This window comes from Xylocopa sonorina, chromosome 10, assembly GCF_050948175.1.
Source record: "Xylocopa sonorina isolate GNS202 chromosome 10, iyXylSono1_principal, whole genome shotgun sequence".
In the NCBI taxonomy this organism is placed as follows: Eukaryota; Metazoa; Arthropoda; class Insecta; order Hymenoptera; family Apidae; genus Xylocopa; species Xylocopa sonorina.
The window spans coordinates 2278879-2304567 of NC_135202.1; the positions used below are offsets into that span (position 1 = coordinate 2278879).

Here is a 25689-nt window from a genome sequence, read left to right on the forward strand (position 1 = left end):
GAGGACTGCATTTCAACATGTTCCGGCCTAATCTCTTAATTTCCTCCGGTCGAGAAGGAAAAAATGTTAAGCATCTTTTGGAGCATAACATTATAACAAATAAACACACTTATCTACAAATCACCACGACTAACGTTTCACAAGTTTACGCACATTTAAGATCGAAGTCTCTGCAATTATCGCGGCACCAATTGCCATCGTAAAAACATATTTCTAGCATTTCGTCTGCGACGTGACTTCACCAACTGATATAGGGCACACATGCCATTCGTTAAAGCAGAGATACGTATCGCACATTATGTGCAATTCGATGATTATACGCAGCTAGAGAAATACCATCGGGGAGACGTACGTTATTTCTTGCTTGCTCCTTATCCGCCGGTTTGGCTTCTCTGATACACGCGTTTTATCCAACGATGATCACAACGCAGACTGTTATGCGCGACGCGCATGAATTCGCCGCGATGACTGTTGAATAACTTTTCGATGCAGTGCTGTACAACTTTCACGCCGCACGAATATCAGATCTGAGTGCAATTGATCCTTAATCAAGGAATTTGGGACGTGCATTGTAAAGTGAACATCTGAATTGCATCTTTAAAAGTTAAGAGCTATGAAAATAATTGATTTTTAGTTTATATTTTAAGAATTCCTAAAGGAGAATTAAATATGAATCGATATACTTTGTTAATGAAAAAAAAAGAGATAAGATGTTCACTGAATATTAACTGAAAATAAACGAACATAACGAATATACATAACATTTAATATTACGTTTTTCTTTTTTTTTTTGATGTAGTTGACTTTACAATAAACAAAACGATTATTAATTTTTCAACGCGTGATAATTTTGTATAATATGTCTTTTTTCATTTGTATAATCGCATATTTATAAAAACGGATACATGTAATACACTTTAACAGACATTATTTACGTGTATTACGTTCGATGTAAACGCAATTTATACAACGAAATTTTTCTGTTATCGCGCGTACACATTGAAACACAGCATCAAAAAATATTACTGATTGGTGATACTACTATCTTCAGATAACAGTATTATTTTTGTTCTGGCACGCATCGCGTACAAACGGACGATTTCCAGAGCGTCGTACATTGCAAATAATTACTTGTCGTTTCTTCTATACTAACGCTGCAATAAATGCAAATATAATTTCATCTGTTTTGGTAAACACTTTTTATAAAATATTCCTCTTTTTTCGTATTTATACAGAATATTTCAAAAGCAAGTCAGTCTTTAATATAATAATAATTCATTTGTACTGTACTATTTACACTGAACACAGCACGAGCAACGAAGAAAAATGTTTCGTTAGCATATCGCTCGCAATTTTGATTATTTTGTTTGTAAGTTTTTGTTTTTATACACGTTTCTCTAATTTCAATTTCAACAACGTGAATGCCCCAATATCCAGCATAACGTATAGGCCGATCAACATGATCAAACAGAACCAATAGTTAGCTTGCTTCATGTCTACGGCATTTAACAATGTCTCTGGTATAGCGAAGTGGCAATAGACATCCGAACAAGAAAGTTTTGGCCTGTCATAACTGAAATTGCAAAAGAGCGTTATGTTACGATGATACATGTGTAATATGATTCACTCTATATCCTAGATTTAATTGTTTACCCGTAAATAGCGATCATTACACCTTCGAAACCATACTTCAGAAATGACAAATGAAATAGCCATCGTAAGTACGGATGAGCATCTCTGAATTGTACAAAGAACCCGCTAAATATTAAGAACGGAAGAATTACAAACGGTCCAAAGATCATACCGTGCTGAAATGAAAATCATGGAATAAGACTTGATGACATTACGCGCAATTGGACAAGTGTACTTTAGCATTTTGATACGCAACCTGTATTTTCATTCCAGTGCCGACTAAAAGTCCGAACATTTGAGCAACCATACTGACAGCGAAACACATTAGGGTGTAGAGGCAAAATCGTTGAAGTTCCAACAACTGATCGCTCATATAATATACGATTAAAATGTACAAGGAAATGGCTATGAATTGTATGGGAATGTCAGCCAACTTGTTGGCGAGGTAAAAAGAGTGCAATTTATACCAACGATTAAAGTGTTCTCGCATGATGACCGGTAACTCTGAGGGAACTGTAATATTACAAATATATTTCGCTACAGTCACTTTAAACATAGCTCTAGATTGGTTGAAATACTGCAAACTTACACGTTGTTACTGTTGCACTGAAAGCACTGAACATGAGAAACATTATATTAAAAAATAGAAGATTGAAGTTGTCCAGTACGTATACAGCATCCTGGCCAACCTTGAAGTAAATCACGCCAACAAGCAGGGCGATAACAAAATGCATCGAAAGTCTTGTAAATGTTAATACCTGTGAAGCAAACGCAGGAACTTACGATATTATAAAAAAATTATAAATCTAAAAGATATTTATAAATATGGATTGTAAATTCTGTCAGATTGTGTACTTGTTGCAAGTTGCATAACTGTCTGAAATATCGTAATCCGAACAAGGTCGACCATTTCTGCGGTTATTCTACCTGCTATTGATTACACATTAACTTCTTCAAGTATCAGAGATATCTCTAGAAAAGTTACAACTATTTTTTTTACTATAAAAAAAAAGAAAACGATCCTACAGATTTTTTATGTTATCTTAGAATGTACGATTTTCTTCTATGTACACTGATCGTTTCTTTTATCTGATTTCAATGATTCTTAGCTCTTCCAAAACTGATGTTTTCACTCGATCCGCATTGTACTCTGTTTGAAACTGATACGTTCGACGCGCCGAAAGGATCTCTTCCTACCGACTCAGCGGTATCTTATTTGGATGTCCTCGATCCGCGGCTACGCTAATCTCTTTTCTCTTGAAGAGTTTCTACTGTCTATCGCTTCGTACGCGTGACCCAATGCCATTGCACTTGCCACTCTTGTCTCGAGACCGGCTGCAGCCTTCCGTCTGCGATGGATTCTGTGCGACACAGGCCTCGAGGATACATCGTGCGACCTGATACGTCCCTACACACGACGACATTCGTATCAGAGCCTCATCGTGTGTAGGGTACTTAACATTACATAGGACCGTTTCAAAGGTCTTATCATTTAATAAACGTTGTCTGAGCGATCCATGATCTCTCAGACGGAATTGGCTTTATTATTATTGTACATTTCCGTATCGAATATATCAACGAACTAGCGGCCAGTCGCGAGTCTATTTCTATTTATACACAACAAATCGATAGATACATACGTGCCACACGTGTAATAAATAGAAGATACTAACATAATCGAATGTGTCTATTAATAACGTAAGCAACTCTATTGGAAATTTCGACGAAAACTTTTCTCGCTATGCCAACTGATGATATTTACGTTATTGTATTTCGATTATACCTAATATATTCCCAGAAACAAGAGTTTCCTGTTACCTTGTCTCTGGAGAGTCTGATAGCGTTTCTTTTAAGAAGAATGACTAGCTGTTTCCAAAAACTGGTGGCATAATCAGCAGAGCTCTTACGTCTGCTGGATGTATGTTGCATCTCCAACGGAGGTCGTTGTCGAAGTGCTTGAAACGAAGCCGTCACGTTCAAAGCGATCACTTCCTCCTGGTGATTAACAGTGGTTACATTGCTAGACGACCTCCATGCGCGATTTTTTCCATTTTCGATGGCATTCACCATCTCCGGCACGTGCTTTCCGTAATCACCGTTGCAAATCTCTAACACTGTAACGAGAACAGTACTTCTTTTTATTTAACCACAATCGAAGAACGACTAAAATTGTATAATTATACCAGCCTGGCTAGATATAATAAATCCTTAGATATAATCGAAGAAATAATTACAATGAGTATCACTGGAGATGAAACACAGAGTAAAATGCACGTAAAATGCGTTTCACGCGTATCGCGTTTCGTATAGGAACGTACACTTTTCCGAGTAGAAATCTTCTCGCGTTTCCAATCGCTATATAATTATAACTCATCAGTGGAAGTGGAACAACGTTTAAGTATGGCTAATTTCCATTTACTTGCAAGCAGTTACTTACGATAGTCAGCTGGATTGTAGTGGGTTGGACAGTGTAAACCGAGACTGCTCAAGTAAGGCACTACATTCTGCGTGCTACCACTGTAGACGCAATTTCCGTCCGCCACTACGTAAAGGTGATCGACCATATTCAAGAGCGAGGCACTGGGCTGATGAATCGAGCAAATCACTGTTTGTCCCGTCTTTGCCAACTGCTTTAACAACGTTATACAGTACTTTGAAGTGACGCTGTCCAATCCACTGCAATTGTTATCGTATATTACGCATTTATTATACATATCTTGTTATTATCATTAGTTTTAAATAAACGGTAGTTGAAATTGTTCGAAAATATTCGATGAATACCTAGTAGGCTCGTCGAGAAATAGAATCGGCGGGCTGTTGATCAATTCTAAGGCAATGGCTAGTCTTTTTCGTTCTCCACCACTGAGTTGCCCCGTCAGTGTATAGCGACACGTATTAAGACTCATTGTAATCAGAATTTGGTCGATCTAAAAACGATACAATTTTATTAAAATGGATGATGCAGAGCAGTTGTACCTCGAATAAATTTTCAAAATTAATCATACGTATAGCTTTTCATTTATTTAAATAAATCTAATTAAACTTAAAGAGTGAATAGTTGTATTTTTATTTCTAGTGGAGAAGATATTATTGCTCGAGAATCTTGAGAGCATGCTCGACTATTAACAAGTTATAGGCAATAATGACCGTTCAACGAGCAATCTTCCAATTATCTCGAGCATTCTGAGTTAGTCCAAACAATTCTCGGTGCAGTGGCGGAAGAAGCATAAGAATAACGAAGTCGATGAAGAGAATACCTTTTGTTTCTTTTGCCGATGGCTAGTGGTAAGTTTCAGCTCGGCAGCGACGTTCATTGCTTCTTGTACAGTCAATAGTGGTTGTAAATTGTCGTTTTGCATTATATACGCAGACAATCGTCGAAATTCATTGAGATTCCTAGCTTTCGAATTGACCATTATATTCCCGGTTACACCAGCCGTTCTGAAACCGGTCCAAAGTAGTCACAATCATCTTTATACCTCTATCGTGGCTTCTATTTTTTTTCTTTGTTTTTCTTTTCTTTGCCATTATTCGTTTGCTTCTAAATTTGTAACTGAAATTACTAATCTACGACGGAATGGTGTTCAAAGTCAATTCGTGTATTACAATTTCTCAATAACGTGCAAATGCGATATGTACTCATTTGTTTCGGTTTGATTTAAGTATCTCGATAAGGCACGATGGCCAATTTTAAAGCGCCTTTAATTAGCCTACTTGTGGTATCGCATAAACTAGCCAGAGGATCACCCACCACATTTGTTTTATATATAATATCAAACTGATTCAACGAATTGTACGGACTAACTAATTTGATCGCTTCGTATCTATTTATATTTTTCGACAATTCTTTGAGTATATGATTTTTTTAAATTCCTTTAAAAGACCTCTATATTAGGAGGAAGAGGTTAGATTAGAAATTGCCTTATTTGCGATTTCACGGTGCTTACGAAAGTGGCTAATGAGCGACACTATAAATAATGATTTCATCATTATTGTATAAAGTAAAACATTTCTTCGGTCACGCAGGTTTATCGGTGATAACTGCATTGCAACCAATGAACGTCGCAATTGCACTCTGCAAGACGCTGAACGGAAATGCAGTTCGTGTCTGTTTTGTTAAACAATGACACGATTTATGTACATAGTACGTGTCCACTCTTAACATTACCATTATCCATGGATTCGTTCGATAATTCAAAATCCCTACTTTTATTATATTTAATAATAGTAATTAACCGCGATAGAAAAATACATGAAAATTCAGCGATATATGAAAATAGGGTACACTAGATACTCGAGATCTACAACAATTAATTGCTTATAAGATTATTTAGGAGCAAATACATTCTAAGAAAGGAAAACGATGCGAAAGATACATGTTTGGAATTTGAAGGGTAAAGATAAACAGATAGCAATGAAACAGGAAACGAGGATGACAAGATCAGGAATGAGTAATATTTAGAAATATGAAATCATACATTACATAACAATTTGAGATATTTGGATGACTAAAACTAATATTTAAATACAGATGAGGTTCGACTATAAAATTCCGATTCTCCGTACTCGAACGTGTGCTCAATTGTATGAAAATAAAGATTTAATATCGAGTATGAATTATATACGTTAAAAAAAAATGAGAATTCTCGATTCAATCTTGTTTCGTACGATTAGCTTTCACGTCTGTGTCTCCTCAAAACCGGATACTTAGCACGAAAACACACGTTACTTTTTTTATCAGATATGCACGAAACTCCCCCTTTCATTCTTTCCCATTAAACATTCGCGCAGCATATGGTCTTGTTCTACGATATTGTTCCATCAAAAGTTTCTCTTCCCTACGCTTATAAGAATATTTTTCTGTGAAACATTATCGGTGGAAACTTCAATTTCAAGCAGCGTTATCATCAATTGATAAGGTCGATTATATGGTTTACTAAATGACCAAAATCGTGGATTTCAGTATCCCCAGATATTTTAGGATATTCAGTTCTAGGAAATATATTGAATCGTGTTAAAAGCTCGAAAACACTATATGGTAGACGCCTGTGATTTCTAGAATTACCGCGATGAAATAATGTCGTGTAACGTAATAATCGTTTAAATAGGTAATAATCGTATCAATGTAGTACTATATGTGCCACAAATATTTTCCACAGTCGGTCTAATAATATGAACGACTGTCGACGCCACTAGAAAACGAGAACTTGCGCTGCGAAATCATTTTACGAGTGATTTTGCGCACTTATCGTATTTCTGTACTTATTCTCTATTCTAGGACATGTATCTATACATACATAGATTCGTAATACTCGTCTCGCTGTGATCGAAACATAAAACAACTTTTCGAATACTCTACAGTGCGTGATTATACTTTCAATTTGCTTATTTTAATATTTTTGCTCAAAATAATTAATATATCTAACGTAGTAGTATTATTTGTGCCAGTTTTATTATCCTAGCGAAACTTCGAGACATAATTTATCAAAGAATTCGTCGTAATTGTGAATATAATATCTAAATTTTTGATAATTTTTACACTTCATTCCAGTATTCCAATGGCAACAGATTGTTGGTGTTAATTAAAGGGGATCACTAGCGCTATGTATGTACAGATAAAATAAATACCGATAAGTCGCGGGGATTTAAAAAATTAGAGATCTACTAACGTAAAGCCAGCCAGAATGTCCATCAATGTGGACTTTCCAGCACCGGAAAGTCCCATAATCGCGGTTAGTTCACCGGCTCTGAATTCACCGCTCACGTTTCTCAACAGCTCGGTCCTCTCTGAAACAGACGTTCATACAAACACTTTCTAAAGAAATATAATTTATTACGCGATATCTATTCGAAAAGAAAAAAAAATAAACATATACGTCCAATCATCGGTGAAAGCTGGACTATCGAAAACATATTACGTATCTTGAATCTGGTTTCGCGATGGCAAAGCGATACCTTTTGAACGTTAAATATGCATTCAGATTTAAGCAGAGTTAAAGGATAAAGATGAAAGTAGTACACACGTACGTATATGATATGCACGTGTGTAATTTCGAGTTTGAAGGAAGTTGATGTACTCATTTCTTATCTGTATGATGTAAGTCGTAAGCCGTGTCTGAAAATATATGGCGACACGAGTTGTATCGCATATCCGAGGGTGTATCCTGAAGGGTTTGGAAGGGGAGAGCTTTTACAAGAGGGTGGATATTCTTCGGTTTAAATAGCTAAATAGCAGCAAGAAACGAAAGAAGAGGGAAACTGAGGGACGGTTAAAGAGAGAACGATGAAAAGAAATGGTAATTTCAGTTAATTACAATTGATAGAGTCCCGCAGCTTGGAATTTTTTATAAATACTGTACAGCCTGTACACTTTCACTTTGCAATACCGTCGCACTCCTATCGAATAGCTACAAAATCGTTTACCCTGCGTGTCGCCGATGAATCATCGATGACATTGAAAGTTTAAAGCACCAGTTTGTTTCGATCGGTTTACATGTCGACATTGCCATCCGACAAGTATACAAAATGACACGATAATTATACAAATGTGTCATTAATTGTCAAGCCAATTAGAAAACCACGTGGCAATTAGAATTTATTCTTTGTGTGATTGTGTGATTTTGGCCATATACAATAATTACGTATATATCGTATCGCATTTTTGAATATTTAACAATATACTCGTGAATACCGAAACTTTTCCATTGTTCGGTGGGTATAAAAAGTAAAATCAACATAAGTGTATTGAAATGAGAGAAAATGAAGGAGCGACGACGGCGGTACATTAGTTTTTAAAGATTTCAGTATGGTTTAGTGAAAAGGAGCTCTCAATTCATGGCGAAGACGAAGATAAAAGGGAGTTTCATACATCACTAACCGCGATACAATGACGGTCTTATTGAATTTGTCAGAAACGACTGTCGTCTATTATATTTTTTAAAGGAGGCATTAACGATGTTTATTCTCCTACCGTCCTCTTTGTCGCTACTGTTCATTAATCGTTCCAGGGTTAATAAACTCATAAGAGACTGTAGACGACCACACATGCGCGTGTATGCACACAGAGTTGCTGCGACCGTACACGCGTATACTCAGTCTATATTTATACGTTTTGAAGCGAATCCCAAGCATTCAAACACAGAGGGTTTTGCTGGTCCAACTTTTTTGTCAAGTTTCAAGAAAGATTTAAATAAACTCTCAGTCATTATGATACATTGATTCATCGAAGAAAAATGTCACGTTAGTAGTTTCGTATAATACGTGTATCCTTCTTCTTTACTTTCATTATATAGTATCGCGCAAGAGTATTTCGAGGTTTAATAATTTGTATGCTTCTATGATCTTCGATGTGTGTGCAACAGCACGTGCAGCGATATATAATCGTGTCACGACTAGAGAATTGAAATTTCCATAATTGCCACCTGCTCGAACGGAACACATCATATGGAACTTAATATAATTCATTCGTGCTAACGAGCGGATTTTCTTATTACATTACAACGCTCTCGAGCAAAATTCTTGTTTCAGTTTCCTCCGAAAACGGGGCTAATCCGATGCTATCGTAGATGATACTTTTGCGCGATGTAAAGAATAACTAAAACCGCCTATTGAACACGTTATATGGCAATATATTAAATAATGACGCATTGCCACGCTACGCTACATGTCAGCCGATATTAGCTACATTATATAGCTACATTGGATAAGGATTTCGGTAAATAAAGATTCGTAAAATGTGTCTTTCTTCTTAAATGACGTATCGTCGCGAGCTATCTATATTTTGTTAGAGTACGAAAAATCTGTTGCGAAATTTGTCACAGACTCGTCACATGAATAAAGTAGTTTAATCGAAAGAAACTTAAACTTTCTTTCTCGTGGCAACTTACTTCTAGAAAAGATCCACGGTCTTGCATAGTACGTGATATCTTCGAACACTAGAAATATCGAGTTATCGATGTCCATTACGTCGTCCAATTTTTTTGTAGTGGTCGGTGCATTATCCGAGCTACACACTGCCTGCCTCAACTGCTGCTGCATCTCGATGAGTACTTTCGTGCCCATTTTCTTCGTCCACTCCTTCTTTGAATTCTCACATTCGACTTTTCACTTTTCACGAACGGTCCCTTCTCCTTCTCTATTCAACGGCCGAGGTTCACCAGCACTGGACACAACGAAACGCACGTGAAAGCTCGACGCAGTACGCAAAAATGAAGAAAATAATGAAAATGCTATGGAATAAACTGTGTAGTGAGAACTGGTTGTTGCGTTCTATAATCGTCGCAACGTGGGTGGACATTTAACGGAGCTTTCTAAGAAACTTGGTCCACGAAATATTTTGTTCCAATTAATAAATAGGTAACGATGAGCAATCATTTTGAATCGCGGATTATATATCGTACAATGTAATGACCTTTGTTTAATACTGTACCTCAGTCTGTTAGAGATAGAAACGACCAAAGAGTAACAAAAAATTCAGATACGTACTCTGAATGAAAAATATTCGTTGCTCTATAAGTATGTAAATAAGATGATAAGGTCAATAAGAAAATTACAAAAGCCGTATTTATAAATAGTTTTTGAAAAGAAGCATACTATTCGATAGTTAGTCGATGTGCCAAAATTCGAAATCTAAAGAGCTCTTTGGTACATCCGTATGGCAAGAGAGCTTCTATTATCAGCCTCTGGTGGGCTGCACTACCGAGAAGCGAACTTGTACTTTTCCGCCTCGATTAGCATCACGTGTTTCACGATAACTTCCCAACTAAATCCAAATCTAAAATTTAGAAAAACAAACCCGTTTTGCACAAGCACTGATTTAAATACCGGAACGTTTTATATGTTCAAAAAATTCATTAAGTGCGACCAGACAGTTTGTCTTGTTCGTAATTTATTGAGAGACGCACGTACCGATGAATTTTTCGCAAGAAGCTGTCAAACAAACACCAATCACTGAATGGTAAAAACAGTGTCCTTGATCGAAGCGTCGTATCCACTAGTACTCTTTCTTGTAGAGTTTTCTTGCACAGTCGAACGCGATATGCCGTGAACTGCATACAAAGTTCACGGTAAGAGGTCAACACCATAAATATAAAAAAAGAGAGGTTGTCACCGACGGAATTCTTGTTTGCGCACAGAATAGTGTTGCTGTACTGTCGCGATGCCGTGGTTATACAGAGCCTTCTATCTCTCCCTCCCTGGTGGTTTAATAACCGCGCATGTTACAATACAGCAGACGAATTTTTAGTTGACAAAGTTCCCTCGTCGTTTAAATACTGAACATGCAGTTTTCTCATTTACCGATGAACGTATGATAACAACACCTATAACAGTAATCAGTGTTTAGTAAAGTCCCTTTAGTGTTTAAGAGGAAAAATAATTTGTTTTTCAATGTCTACAAGAAATGTGATCAATTGTTTAACAGATGGATAGAAAATTAAAAACTATGCAAAATGTTTTCAGTTTTATATAGACATGAATGTATAAACGAATTGTTTTTTTTTAATTTAATGTGTACTTCGTGAGTTGTTGTGCACTTCTTTTGTGAACGTTTAAAAAAGAAAAAAGAAAACACAGAAGAACTTTATCGTTACATGATATTGATTATGAATTAAATGCGTACATATTTTTCGTCTTCACAAAAGTAAAAGGCAAATCACGTATCACTATATTTTCACGATGTTATTAAAAACTTAAGTTAACAAAGAACAGAATACATACCCTTTTCTGTGCATACAATATAATACAAAACAAACACCTAGCACGAGAGGAAGCATTTACGTTTCTACATTCAACGATTATATATCAAATGTTATCAATCTATAAGATATCCACTTGTTTAAATCCATATCTGATAAACAACAGGTGTGCAGTCTGAATTGTAAAAATGTAATTGTAACAAAGTTGTCATTTTATATCGTAACGAACTTTTATGATAGTTACTTTTTCTGAATTTAGTTTATCTTCGTGAATCGTGTATTATTTTCTACTACTATGTGCAGTTGCTTCTTATTCCTCTTGATTGAACACTGATACGCTACACCAAAAACATTTATGCGGGCACAAAAACAGGCATTAACTTGGAAAGAAAATTTGTAGACGCTCAAGTAGTGGGTACAAACCATGTTCTAACGGTCGCGATCAAAGTACTGCTTACTTCGAAAGTCTAACTACGAGTGAACACTTGTTGCCACTTCTCTTCGTTCCTGTCCTTGTTTCGATAGAATGTTGAAACTTACGTGTACGCATACTCCATTGGCTGGTATTAAACGAACAACATTCTGTCGACTGTCTTATAAAATGCGAGTTTAATCAGCAACTTATTTATTCATGATTTGTGCTGGTTATGTCAAAGTTCTGTTCGTTAAATCAGCGGTTCCCAACCTGTTGTAAGTCACGATCGCCATAAGTGATCGCGAAGTGTCTTCTGATGGATCATAGTTGGAAAATATGAAACAGAATTAATTTCTACTCGTCAGATATTATGTAAAAATAATTTAAGATCGAAATTGGCGAAATGATCACGACAATAGCCACATCAGGACGTTTCGATGATTCATGACGCTATATTCGTTAAATGTAAATTAAAAGAAAATCACAAAATTAGACTTGACAGGTGCATTGTCAGAAAATATTATACGAGCAATCACCACTTCAGGGTGCATTATATATAATTCGCAACTCTAATTCATACATCTACAATTTAATACGCAGCATTATATAACATAGAAGATTTTAACGCTCATTTTCATAAGCACAGTGTCACCATAGTGCAACGTTGCTCCTTTAACTTTATTCTGGTGATTCTAAATGCAACAAAAAAACGTGGTGAAACCAACATAAAAATTAAAAATTATTATACTACTTTTAAATACTAAATTACTTTTTAATACTAAACTACTAAACAAACTCTGCTAATATTTATATTTGTCTACAAGCTTTAACAAATCGACAATGAATAGCAATCACTACTTTTTCACCTAACAGAATAAAATTATAATAATATATATTACCTAGCTAATAGTATCATTCCATATTCAACGTAAAACGTTGTATTATACGTACATGCATAAACTTTAATGATAGTAAATCAGATATTGCATTTCTTCATTAAATTATAATATTAAATTCTGTAACAAAGGAAAGCATATGTTTTAAATAAATATTATGAAATAAACATTGTAATTAAATTTACTGTATGTTTCGAAGTATCAATAGTTACAATCTTATTTCTCCGTTTATACAGAAAAATATATTATTCTACGTTGTGCATCTTACTTTTTGCTACTCCCTCTATAACAAAACATATATATAATTTAAAGAATGTGTTCAGTTTTAAACAAACAGATAACGAAAAGATAAGAATCTACATTAATGTACATATGCATATATAAAATTGTATGAATTTTAAATAAATAAAGTCTATTTAAACAATTAATATCCAATTTAATGTCAACATTTAATGTCCAATATTACAAAAACATAAGCATTTTACTGAATTTGTCCTGAAAAAGCAAATTTCATAAAGTATCATGCTTAAAATACATGGACAACAAAGAACCACAATTTCTGTATAGTGTCTTGACAAATACTCGATACGATAATATATCTAAATATTTACACGATTATATATACTTCCGAATTGAGAGCACTAAAGAAGCACTGACTTATATATTGATAGTACAGCGGTGTTTGGGAACTTTAAATTCACAATCTGTGTTTTAATAAATAGCAGAATATACTGAAAAATGCCTACATGCTATCATAAAAAATAAGTTCAGACTTATTGCGCTTCAGTTCAGTAACTGTGAAATAGTTTTGCTTCGTTTTACTTTAATATTAAACTGTAGCGCATACTACTTGTATACACGTATAAACAAACATCTGAATTTGTATACATTTGTGTCCGGACGAGTGAGCGATAATAGTTTAAAGTTGGTCGCGAACCGAGAAATATACGAATGTTTTGGTATATTACATTTTAATATAAGATATTACGATGATCCGTGTGTTGGGAAATAAAAATTCTTCAAAAATTCCTGTTAAGGTAAAAGGTTCGCGCTCAAACACAAAGGAAAATGTATATCCTTCCATTACAGCAATTGACAAAAAGAGGATTCGATTCACGTCTGATAAAACCATTGGTCAGACACGTGCTGGTTTGGCTATTAAGAATGACAACAAAAGAAAAGAACGGAAATTGCGAGAGATTATAATCGTACCGTTAGTCAATACCTAGTAAAAAAGCGCCGTTTCACATCCACTGTGACGATCTCAGTATTGCCTCGACATCAACAGTTGGTGATCCACTAGAAGAGCCGCAAAAATGTAGTCTCTTCAAAGATACCATATTGTCCTAGTAGAATACAAGTACATTCGCAGGCTTCGAAGCTTGCGATGACCGAATAAAAATTCCTTTTGCGATGCAACGAAAATATATTTCTTCCCGCTTGCAGGGCGAATTCTGTTCCATCAGTGCAGACCGAGTCTTGTGCTACTTTGCGATGTACAGTATCGGTCCAAACAGTGAATCATTCATACAAGTAACTAAGTTTCGCTGTTGCGTGTAATGCCTATCGATACGTTTACCCTATTAGTATATCATCTCAGCAGATGCAAACCTTATCTCAATTTATCAGACCAGAAGATTGTATTACTCTACAACTGCGGATGCTATTTGGCAAATAATTTTCTATCCGATATTTCCTTAATAAGGAATTGAATTAAGTCAAGTGTTCTTTTTTTTAGATCGATCTGACACTGTTAGACGAACAATTTTGTCCATAAACCTAATTGTTCTAACAGTAACCGAACTCGTTTCCAGTCTCGTTTTAGATATCCTTCTCACTGAGCCACGGTGATTGTATTGGAGAGGTTTCCTAGCTGCAGCCGTTCCCTAATAGTAAATGCAGACTGGAAAATCACTATAAAAACGTCGTTCCCATTGCTTGTATTAATCATTGTAAATTTCTTCAACCCCTATTCCTCTCATTTGTTATATATAATCAGTTTATGATCTGTAACAGGATGAAAACGTACGCCCAGAATTAAAATGCATAATAATAAAACGACTACGTTACAAATATACAATAATCAACCATAAATCATGTCTCCAAAATACAAACAAAATCCATAGAAAATTAATGAAATGCATAAGCGAAGAAATTGAAACAAAAGAACAAGTTTACCAAAATTTATTTATATTTATAATAATAATGTTTGATGAATAGTCAATTAAGATTGTATTAATTAAATATAGAGATAATAACACGATAAAAATACTAATCGAATAGCAGTTGAAAATAATATACAGTCGATAAGCAAGCTGACGAAGATACCTCAAAAGTAGAGCAACAGATCTCGGCAGGCATCGCAAGTCAACATAGCCCTGTACGCATAGCAAACGAATTTTCACCCATTCCACTTCCGTTATAAACAGAGCACAAAACTTGATTTTTATTCCTAGAATACATATCATATATGTATACGTGCGAAAATACAGTTTACAGAAAAACTCAAATAACAACTTACATGTACATTTACACGAGAGGATGAAATCAAATTCTTATTATACACAATATGATTATATATATCATTCTACTGTCGACATAACGATTATTTAGAATATTGTAATACGTTATATACTCAGATATTCGATTCTGTATCGTAAAAAGAAATATGATACAGTAAATCATTTACAGACTCATTCGCCAGTTGGGAGGTAGAAATATCTCAACTAACATTTCTTTGATATCAGTTGTAAATTTCTGTCGCAAAATAACACAACGTGTTCTAGTTGCTATATTTTCATTTTTTTTACATTTAAACCATACGAACACTGTTTATCGAATCTAAAAATGAAAACTTGAAGCGAGAACAAAAGGAGACGCCACCGCTATGACATCTTGGACTGATCTACGAGAAATTTAAATTTCGGCGACAACACACACGTATCTGGTTGAAAATATTCAGCTATATTAGTATCATATATGCAGGCCCTCTAACACCCATTGCACATTCGAGCGTTTTTGAATTATTTTATTATTCATAATAAAATAAATGCATAAAAGACTAATATTCTATAATAGTTTACTATTGATATTTATTATAATATTTCAACAGTTTTTTGACATCAAAAATAAAACTTTGTTCATTTTGTAATATCCTAGCAAAAGTATGTAATATGCTGAGAAAAACATTAAATAATTTGTGTATAAAATTATAAATACCTAATTAATTACCTTTAAAATAAAAATTTAAAACAAAAGCAGTAAGGATCACTAACGCCAAGATAGCTTGAACTATTCGCTAAGGAATTTACACCTCTTCATTTTGCAATTGAAGATGTACTCACGGAAGAGAATACGCCGAGAAAGAAGAAATCAATAGAAATTTGTCCGCGCTATACAAATAAGTGGTCATACTTGGTCGAATTCAAATTCAACCTATTGGAGGGAAAGTTATTCCAATCTCTTCCCTCAGGAAAGTCTGACACTTATGCAATTTTTCGTAGTAACTAATAAAAATTTTAATGCATCAATATTCAAAAGGCATTGTAGCTTAAATTGCATTACGTGGATACTTTTTAATCAAAGCTGGATATCTAGTACATAATAATAATAATAGCGTGTTATAATCTATATAAATACCGTAAATAAAGTCATCTCGACTTGTTGCGGAAGAAAAAAATTCTAATAAAATATTTTACCTGGCTAGTTATTTGGCCTGTTGCTTCGTGATTTCTTCAAGCTACTGGATACGATGTAAATCAGTAAATTGGAATAGAATTTGGTGTCGTGATGGAAGCAATGCATATTACAACATACGAGGTATAAGAGTAAATTTCATTACCATTCGAGTAGTTGGTAGTTATACCCGATTCACGCTATGCGGCGCCCTATGTGGTACAAATAGAGCGACGAAATAAATATTAATAGTGTAGGTTTATCTATCGTCTACATGTATCCATGCCATAATTATAAATACATATTTGCTTTTATCTACATTCATCAAATTTTAATAAATACTTTATAGAGAATTAATTTATATAGAAAAGACTAAAAAATTTGTAAACACGTTTTGAATATAAAATACTAGTAATATATCTCTAAGACCGTGTTATGTGAAATATAAATATGTATAAAATGTAACCGTAATTTTCATGGTAAATATACATAAAACTTATTATCTCGTATATATAATTGACTATTACGTAAACTACACGTTGTTTTTTACCAATCTCCCTAATTATCAACATCTATATAGGAAAAATATTCCCTTTCGTTTAGTATGTCATGTAAGAGATTTATGAATTCGTAGAATGTTGAGTTCTATGATCCTCGTGTGTAGCTAAAAACATCCACGACCGTGATTCCTGCGTACTGGTATATATATTTAATGTAAGATTTCTGTGATAATATTGGCAAAATTGTACGTACGTGACAAACTGCAAAAATTTAGATTTACCGCTTTTTACGCAAGCGTACTTGTTCGAGCGTCTCAAGCTGATAGAGCGTTGCACGCCATCTTTATTGGTTTTATGAGACGCGCGGAGTAGAGCGGTAGATGTGTCAAATCGCGAGATTCGCAACGATACCCGGATGAACAATGGTGTTTATACAGGAAAGATGATTTTTAACGTCTGTTTTCGATGTAAGTAATACATCGTGTCTGTGACAATGATGTAAAAAGTTTTGCGATCTTCAACATGTAGATTTCTGTCGGTCAATATTACTGCTGGCACGAGATTTCGTGACCAGCTATCCTTTATACGGAGAAAACCTACTCGAAGAATCAAACATCCGATGAGAATCGTTAATATCGATAATTCGTCTGTTTCCTTGCAACGTGCCAATTCATTTCTCAAAGACTAACAGAGAGACATAAAGAAGATTATTTTAAGAAGATTTTCTTGACAATAGACACCATCCATTTTGTTTATGCACCTCCGGCACGTCTCTTTCCAAAAACATCGCACATCGCTTTCATATTCTTGTTTTTCAGTGTTGTTATTCGTAAATGTATGAAAAAATTTTAGTGAAACAGCTTCACATTGTTATGATCATAATTAAATTATGATATATCGTTGAATTTTCCATACTTTTTACTCATAAAATAATTATTGCCTGTGTTGTGAATAGGTGTGTTTTGATTTTATGTTTACATGTCACAATTCTTATAGTTTTATTTGTATGTTAAAGAAACTGTAATATCAATCTCTGTGACTGTGTTGTTTTTTTTATAATTTCACGTATAAATTGTTTTAAATGGTGTATGTATCACACATGTTATGAATAACAAGTTTTTATGAAAGACTGCTTATATTTTGAACCGATATCGAATATTAATCTTGTAAATTGTAAATGAAAATATCGTAGTTAAGACTGATTTTGAATGCAAAGTTTAATTAATGTTCTACTTTTCAGGTGTATAACTTAAAATAAAAGATGGTTAGCAACACTTCTCGGGGAACTCCCCGCATTCAGGTTTTTAGACCTAGTTATGAAGAATTTAAGGATTTCACAAAGTATGTAGAGTATATGGAGAGCAAGGGTGCCCATAAAGCTGGGTTAGCAAAAGTTATACCACCAGTCGAGTGGATTCCTAGAAAAAGAGGCTACAACTTAAATGACTTAGATCTCACAATTCCTGCACCAATTTGTCAAGTGGTAACTGGTAAACAAGGTCTATATCAACAAATTAATATACAAAAGAAATCAATGACTGTCAAGGAGTATAGTAAACTGGCTAATTCAGAACGATATAATACTCCGCGTCATTTTGACTATGAAGACTTGGAGAGAAAGTATTGGAAGAATATAACGTATGTGGCACCTATATATGGGGCAGATGTTTCCGGTTCATTAACCGATCCAGATGTGAAAGAATGGAACATTAATCATTTGGGCACGATACTTGATTACGTCAATAAAGATTATGGTATTTCTATTGATGGCGTTAATACAGCGTATCTGTATTTCGGAATGTGGAAAACCACATTTGCATGGCATACAGAAGACATGGATTTATATTCAATAAATTATTTACATTTTGGTGCACCCAAGACATGGTACGCGATACCACCGGAACATGGTAGAAGATTAGAAAGACTGGCTAGCGGTTTTTTCCCATCAAGCTATCAAAGTTGCCAGGCTTTCTTGCGTCATAAAATGTCACTCATTTCCCCTCAAATATTGAGGCAATATTCTATTCCATGTAATAAAGTAAGTTTTGGTTGCTTTTATGAATTGAAAATGAAGGGTAGGAGTATAAGAATTGTAATTAATGAGTTTCATGATTTTCATAGATAACACAAGAAGCTGGAGAAATAATGATCACTTTTCCTTATGGGTATCACGCTGGTTTTAATCATGGATTTAATTGTGCTGAATCCACTAATTTTGCTGCACCACGATGGGTGGAATATGGTAAAAGGGCCACACAATGTACCTGCAGTAAAGATATGGTTAAAATATCTATGGACACTTTTGTAAAGCGTTTTCAACCAGAAAGGTAACTTTTTTAGATTCCTTATTACTAAAAATAGACTGAAACCTGCAAATATAAATATAAATATATATATATACATATATATATTTAACACTGAACAAATTTATATAGATAAAAAATGCGAAATATATATAACAGTTAAAAAAATATACTGATACCCTGCAGATATGAATTATGGTTACGCGGAGAAGATATCGGTCCTCATCCTGAAGATCCCAAGCAAACAGCTGCACCTATGCCTTCTCAAATGGATCTTTTGTGTAGTAATAGCAGTAACGGACAGTTACCGCAAAGTTATTTGAATGCTGCTCCAAAAAATAAACGACATACCATACACAAAAAGAAGAATATAATGGCTACGAATCCGGATGTTGACATGGAAGAATTAGTGAATCGTCCCGATATTCCACCGGATGTAAAGAAAGTTTTGCAAGACCTAGAATTGGAAGAAATAGATGATCAGCCGGATGAACAACAATTAGAAGTTTTAGAAGACATATGGTTGAAAGCAGGAGAAATGGGTGAGAAAATAATCTTCTCTTCATACTTTATTATTATTACTATTATTACTATTATTATTACTATTATTACTATTATTACTATTATTACTATTATTATTACTATTATTACTATTATTATTACTATTACTATTACTATTATTATTACTATTACTATTACTATTACTATTATTATTGTTATTATTATTATTATTATTATTATCATCATCGAGTTTTCGTAATGAGTTATCCTTATCATAGATGTAAACGAAGCTTCTGTATATGATGATGGCTATAATCGGAAAAAGAACCGGAAGCGAAAGAAGAAGAATGCTGACAAAGATAAATCCAAGTCCAAGAAGGATTCTAACAAAAGTGCTACGGAAAGCGTTACGATCAAGACTGAAATAAAAGAGGAGCCAGATGATAGCATTAACTACCTCTCTTCTGTGTATCCAGAACAAAACGCTCAAGTGGAAAGTTACGATCAGAGAAATTGTTGTAGTGTTATTGTATCGGACAGTACCGTTATCGAAGGTATAAAAGTGGAAGAAGGATCTGACTTTTCAGAGGCTACCGATAAACCAGTGAAAAAGAAGAAAAAGCATTCGAAATCTGGAGAGCCAAAGAAGGTGAAGTCAAAGAACGTAAACAGAACTAAACGAAAACAGTTGAACATGTCCATCTTCGATACGGATAAACCTTTAGACGTGTCCGACGCTGACGTACAACGGCAACTGATGGCCATGCCGAGTCTTAATCCCCATAAATCTTCCATGACTACCGACATTAATAATTTAGGGGAAAATACAATGTATCCTGATAACGAAGTCAGTATGATCCCTATCAAGGAGAAAGCTGTTACGAGTATCACAAATAGCGAGCAAATTTTCTCTTCGAATCAAATAAAGTCGGTAAAGATTAACAAAGCCGTAGAATCTGAATATATGAGTGAAGACACAAATGTTACCGTACAAGAAGGGAAACCAAGCAGTTATACCAGTTACAAAAGCGTTGGAACTATTATAAATGAAATATCCTTACCGAATTATTCGAAGAAGGTTATCATAAAAGCCCCGCGATTGAGCCTTTTAAAACCAGCGTATAACATAACCACGACGGAAGTTTCTAATAAAATTGAGTCTGAAAAATCAACAGGAATGGAAAACGATGCTCGTGCACTGTCGAATAGAAAGATTTGGCCTATTGCTAAACCATGGGAGTTAAAGCTTTCAAATTCAAGCATCGCGTTTTCGAATATGAATTTTTCTAATCCTCCAATTTTGCAGAAAGAAATAACACAGGTGCCGCCAGGGAACGAGACGAAGGCTGTGGAACTTTCAAAACCTGGGAGAGATACCTCGAAAATGATGGTGACAGAATTCTGGCAACCTTCCATAGCTAACAATAAAGTTCATTCAACGGTGACAAATTCGGATACTCCTGTAACTTCTATCTCGTCTTCCTCGTTAAGTTTAACAGGCAACAGCAATAAATACCTCTTAACCAAGCCTTCAAAGTGCTCGAACGTTTCGTTGAATCCTCAAAATTCGATGATGATCGATTTCAACGAAAGATATTTACAGAATTTAGCCTCGTTTCCAAGTACGACAGGTTCCTACGTGAAGCTGATACAGAAAACAAAAGATAAGCTCCTCACAAATAAAATGGTGCAACAGAAGGAAGAGATTTGTAGTAGGAAGCCGTTTAAAAGTACTAGTACAATCGTGAGCGCAGTGAAGACTGTGTCAACGCAAGTGGACAATTTGCTGGAGGTTGTTCAAGCTGGTAAAAGTTTGTCAACTATTCCGAGATTAGATACTAGTACACAGTGCACTACGAGTCATTCCGTCACGGATTTACAAGGATCCCAGAAACCGATTACTAATTTGCCCTTGCAACACGATCAATTTCCTACCGTGGTTACGATTGCTGATAAATTGCAAACACCAAATACGCAAAAGAGCTCGGAAGACATATATGCCAATATGCCACCGTTAAAACCTATCAAATTCATGAACTCGAGGCGAAAATCAAAGGAGAAATTGAAGAAGGCGACTACGAGGAAAAAAGAGCCTACAGAGGCGAAAACGCTTGTTGCAACGAATTTAGAGGAGCCCAGTGCGATAGCGTGTTCCGTAGACCAGTCACTTTCCGTATCGCATCGTGTATCGATGGTACCGGGACACATATCTGATATGCTGTATCCTACCGTTCCGAATAATGATTTGTTGAAAGCGTTCAACGATTACTGGAGTGCTCAAATCTCTCATTGCGCAATCTGCGCGCCGTTTACCTCGAGTTGCAATCATGGCAGGTTAATGCCGCCAGATTGGAAATATTGCAAGCCTACTGTCTTACCAGAGAGTTCACCGATATGGGTAAGTATCGTTTATTCGTAAGTAACACAGGCACAGATGTCTTGAAAAGGTATTTAGTTCTTCGAAGAAATTTTATTGAAACATATTTTTTAGGTGTCTGCGAATGTATTCGTAGCAAATTCAAAGGAACAAATAGTTGAACCGGAAAATCATAAACTTTTACGCTGTAGAGAGTGTCATGTTACGGTTCATGCTTCTTGTTACGGAATCACTGTATTACCCATAGATTTGCGAAATTGGGCTTGTGACAAATGCAAAGCCGGTAAAACGCAGGTTGTACGTATCTTTTTGTTTGCAGAATTCTTCGTTTTAACGGTGAATTTTTTGTTTTCCGATTAATTCGTTTCATTTACTTTTTATCCTTACGTAGATGTGTTGCCTGTGTCCTATGCGCGGAGGGGCTCTTAAGCGAACCAGCGATAGTAATTGGGCGCACATATTATGCGCTCTCTTATTGCCGGGTGTAACATTTAAGGATGCCATAAATAAGGATCCTATAAATGTGTTAACCATCAAGCCAGACAATGTTAAACAACAATGTTGTTACTGCGGGCAAACGGATGGAGCGTGTCTTAAATGTAATCAGTGCAGCAATTTATTTCATCCATCTTGTGGTCTTGTTTCCGGCGCCACGTTTACAATACCAGTGTATAATTCGCCCGAGCTTCAGGTACCTAATATAAGTATAACATAAAAATAAATTAATCGTGTCGAATTAGTTATAATAAAGAACCGTAAAAAAATAGGTCATGTGTGACGGACATGATGACGGAAAAGAGAAGATACCGACGATTCGACAAGGAGAGAACGTCTGGGCGAAGCATCGCAATACACGATATTATCAAGCTACTGTAGACTCTATACACGATACTCTGTTTTACATGGTTACATTCAGTGATAAAAGTTTTAGCAAGGATTTATATCCGTCAGATATTACGGTATGTTTATTTCCAAATACTTTAAATTTAATTTGATTTCAAAGCCAATTTTGTTCATTTTTACTGTAATTTAATCAACTACTATGTACTTACTATGATTTAATCAATTACTATATTCTTACTATGATTTAAGCAACTACTATGTATTTAATATGATTTAATCAACTACTATGTACAGTGACGTTGTCGTAATATGTTTTATTCATTATTTTCCGTAGAATTATGACCCCGGAAATCCACCGAAACAGGGCGCCAAAGTAATTGTGAAATGGAAAGATGGAAATTTGTATGACGGTATTTTTGAAGGTACCAATCATCAAATAATGTACACTGTAAGTTATTCACGATTGTTGCACAGTTTTTCTTGCTTTTCTTCAGTTGCTCTTGCTACGATTTGTAATATTTCTTATCTATAATTGCATTTTCTTTTAGGTAATTTTTGAGGATGGTTCACAACTCGCATTGAAACGAAACGATATTTATAGCTTACAGGAAGATATGCCAAAAAGAGTTCGTTCACGTTTGGTGAGTTTAGTAATAAACTAATTTATCCTCGCGAATACTTTCGATGTGGGATTTCGTTTCTTCTTTTGTTTTTTTTCCCCTCAATGATTCACCTTACTTTTTTTTATTTCTGTCGTATTTTTATTTATGATTTATTCGTCTCAACTTACGTTCATTTTTTTATTGTTTTAATTGATTTTATTAAAGTCTGTTGCGACCGAAATGAAGCACCGGTATCATCTGTACGGCACGGAGGATGAATCGGAGGCGCAAAGAAAGGTGAAACAGTCGAAATATTGTGATTAAAAGAAAAAGTTCTATACGGTTCGTTGTAAATAATTAATAGAGACAAATAATATTCAATCGTTGTACATAATATATAAAAATAACTGTACCTAACAATTTGGTTTTTTCCAAGCATCTGAATTCTAAGAATCTACCAAATGAATAGATTTTACATTATCTCGTTCTCGTTTCTTTTTACTTATCTTGTTTCTCTTACTTTATTTCATTTCATTTCAGTTTGTTTTTTCTTGCTTTTAAAAGTCTTAACTAGCCGATATCTTTTTATCGGCATCGCACACCACTCGTTTTAAAAATGCGCGATCGTTTATCGGTCGCACTGTTTGTCATAATGAGTATTAATAAATTTCTATTTCGATGAAAGGAAAAAGGGATTCGTTATAGACGCTACGACGTATCGTTGAGAAGTATTAATTAAAAGACCGCGGTACGAATCGCTTGTCTTTTCGTGGTTACATGTGTATAAATATAAACATTTTCGGTTTATTAACCGTTTATCAGGCGATTAGAAAATAATACAAATTCGGAATCTTTTATCTTACGAATCGAATCATAATGTTTATCTTATTTGTTGTATTTATATGTAATTAGAACACAATTTTGAAATATTCCTACTAGAACAGGATGTTGTTTTATGTAGATTATAAAAATCAAAGAAGAAATAATAAAATTTGTGCGATGAATTTCTGTATGTATATGTATGTATATGTATACATATATATATATATTTACAGAATGTGAATAGGATATAGAGTTTTTTTAAGCGATGACCTGTGTAGGTAATTTAAAAAAATTTTTTACTTTACTCTAATGGATAAGTATATGAAATTGAACATTTCAAGGATTTCCATCGCATATATCTTGATAAAGATCATGTTCAACTGTAGTGTGCTGTTCAAAGCGTGTTTAGAGCTATATTTAGAGGGAGGATATATTGACATCATCAATTACACCATGCCGCGCTTAATACATTTTATGGAATTTACCAACATCAATCTAGACCGATAACATCAACTAACAAGAATACTCTGAACATGTTGGACACGGTTTTTGTATAATTATACTATATCACTGTAAGATTAACTATATTGTACAATCAAATATTATATCAATGCACTTAGAAATATACACGGAGACCAAAACTTACATCTGTGACTGATAGAATATATGCAAAAATTGCTATTAAAGAAAATTCTTGTTGGTCAACGATGTTACTTGTTAATATTGATGCTAGTGAATTTTGATCGGCGAGACGTGTATCAGTGATTTTAATTGGATCTATTTAGGAAATTGCTCATTCCATTAATTGTTTCATTGATTAGAAGGGTTCAGTAGTGGTTTATGAATGAATGCTTTATATAGATTGATTTCTTTTTATATCTCCACATAATATTCCGTAAAATTCATTTTACAAGTAGCAAAATGCGTAACGACTATGTTCTACGTGTAACGGTCTTATTGAAAAATATATCAAATTATATATCAAAAAGTTAGATGTAACGTATGTTCATAAAGTACAACTTTTATGCGAGGTGTTTGTAAAATGCTGTTTTTCTTTCTATTTATTACAGAGCAGTAAAGATTGATATGATAGAATTTATCGGGGTCAATGACATACTTTTGTTGCGATCACAGAAGTATTTAATAAGTTTGGAAAAGAAGTGCGAATTTTTGGAATATTTTTACTTCATTTTAATTTCCATAACGACTATTGATCCCTTTAACAAAGCGTATCATCCTATTAGTTATTTTCTGTTTTAACATTGGAACATTAATAAATAGACGAGTAAACATTTGCCACAATGATAGGTGTACGTGTTACGACATGTATCGTTTAAATACAGTTTCTTGCGACAATATTTTCATACGTTTCTCTTACTTGCTTTGTTTTTCTGTGTACCACATTCAGAACGGTGAATATACATGTGC

At 34.5% G+C, this 25689-nt stretch overlaps 2 protein-coding genes and 1 long non-coding RNA gene across 5 annotated transcripts; 1 reads left to right on the plus strand and 2 right to left on the minus strand.

The window, feature by feature from the left end:
* Positions 1 to 1376: 1376 nt before the first annotated feature.
* Positions 1377 to 9777, minus strand: LOC143427870 (ATP-binding cassette sub-family G member 1). The gene is made up of 10 exons (XM_076902358.1): positions 9515 to 9777; positions 7302 to 7415; positions 4890 to 5073; positions 4414 to 4559; positions 4070 to 4308; positions 3451 to 3746; positions 2222 to 2390; positions 1889 to 2145; positions 1654 to 1808; positions 1377 to 1573 (listed from the first exon to the last, which is right to left on the minus strand). The coding sequence occupies exons 1-10, from the start codon at positions 9691 to 9693 to the stop codon at positions 1384 to 1386; spliced, it is 1929 nt and encodes a 642-aa protein (XP_076758473.1). The 5' UTR covers positions 9694 to 9777; the 3' UTR covers positions 1377 to 1383.
* Positions 9680 to 11607, minus strand: LOC143427871 (uncharacterized). 3 transcript variants are annotated; one of them, XR_013102373.1, is made up of 3 exons: positions 11464 to 11607; positions 10540 to 10826; positions 9683 to 9820 (listed from the first exon to the last, which is right to left on the minus strand). It is a non-coding gene; the product is annotated as an uncharacterized LOC143427871 (long non-coding RNA). The 3 variants fall into 3 exon arrangements; XR_013102374.1 differs by lacking the exon at positions 11464 to 11607 and having other exon boundaries at positions 9680 to 9793; positions 10540 to 10942; XR_013102372.1 differs by lacking the exon at positions 11464 to 11607 and having other exon boundaries at positions 10540 to 10942.
* Positions 11608 to 17133: 5526 nt separating this feature from the next.
* Positions 17134 to 23918, plus strand: LOC143428481 (lysine-specific demethylase 4C). The gene is made up of 11 exons (XM_076903383.1): positions 17134 to 17280; positions 18054 to 18851; positions 18935 to 19140; positions 19303 to 19658; positions 19896 to 22015; positions 22109 to 22291; positions 22386 to 22685; positions 22762 to 22953; positions 23172 to 23285; positions 23386 to 23478; positions 23665 to 23918. Exons 2-11 carry the CDS (start codon positions 18075 to 18077, stop codon positions 23761 to 23763), a joined length of 4440 nt encoding a protein of 1479 aa, XP_076759498.1. The 5' UTR covers positions 17134 to 17280; positions 18054 to 18074; the 3' UTR covers positions 23764 to 23918.
* Positions 23919 to 25689: the final 1771 nt, after the last annotated feature.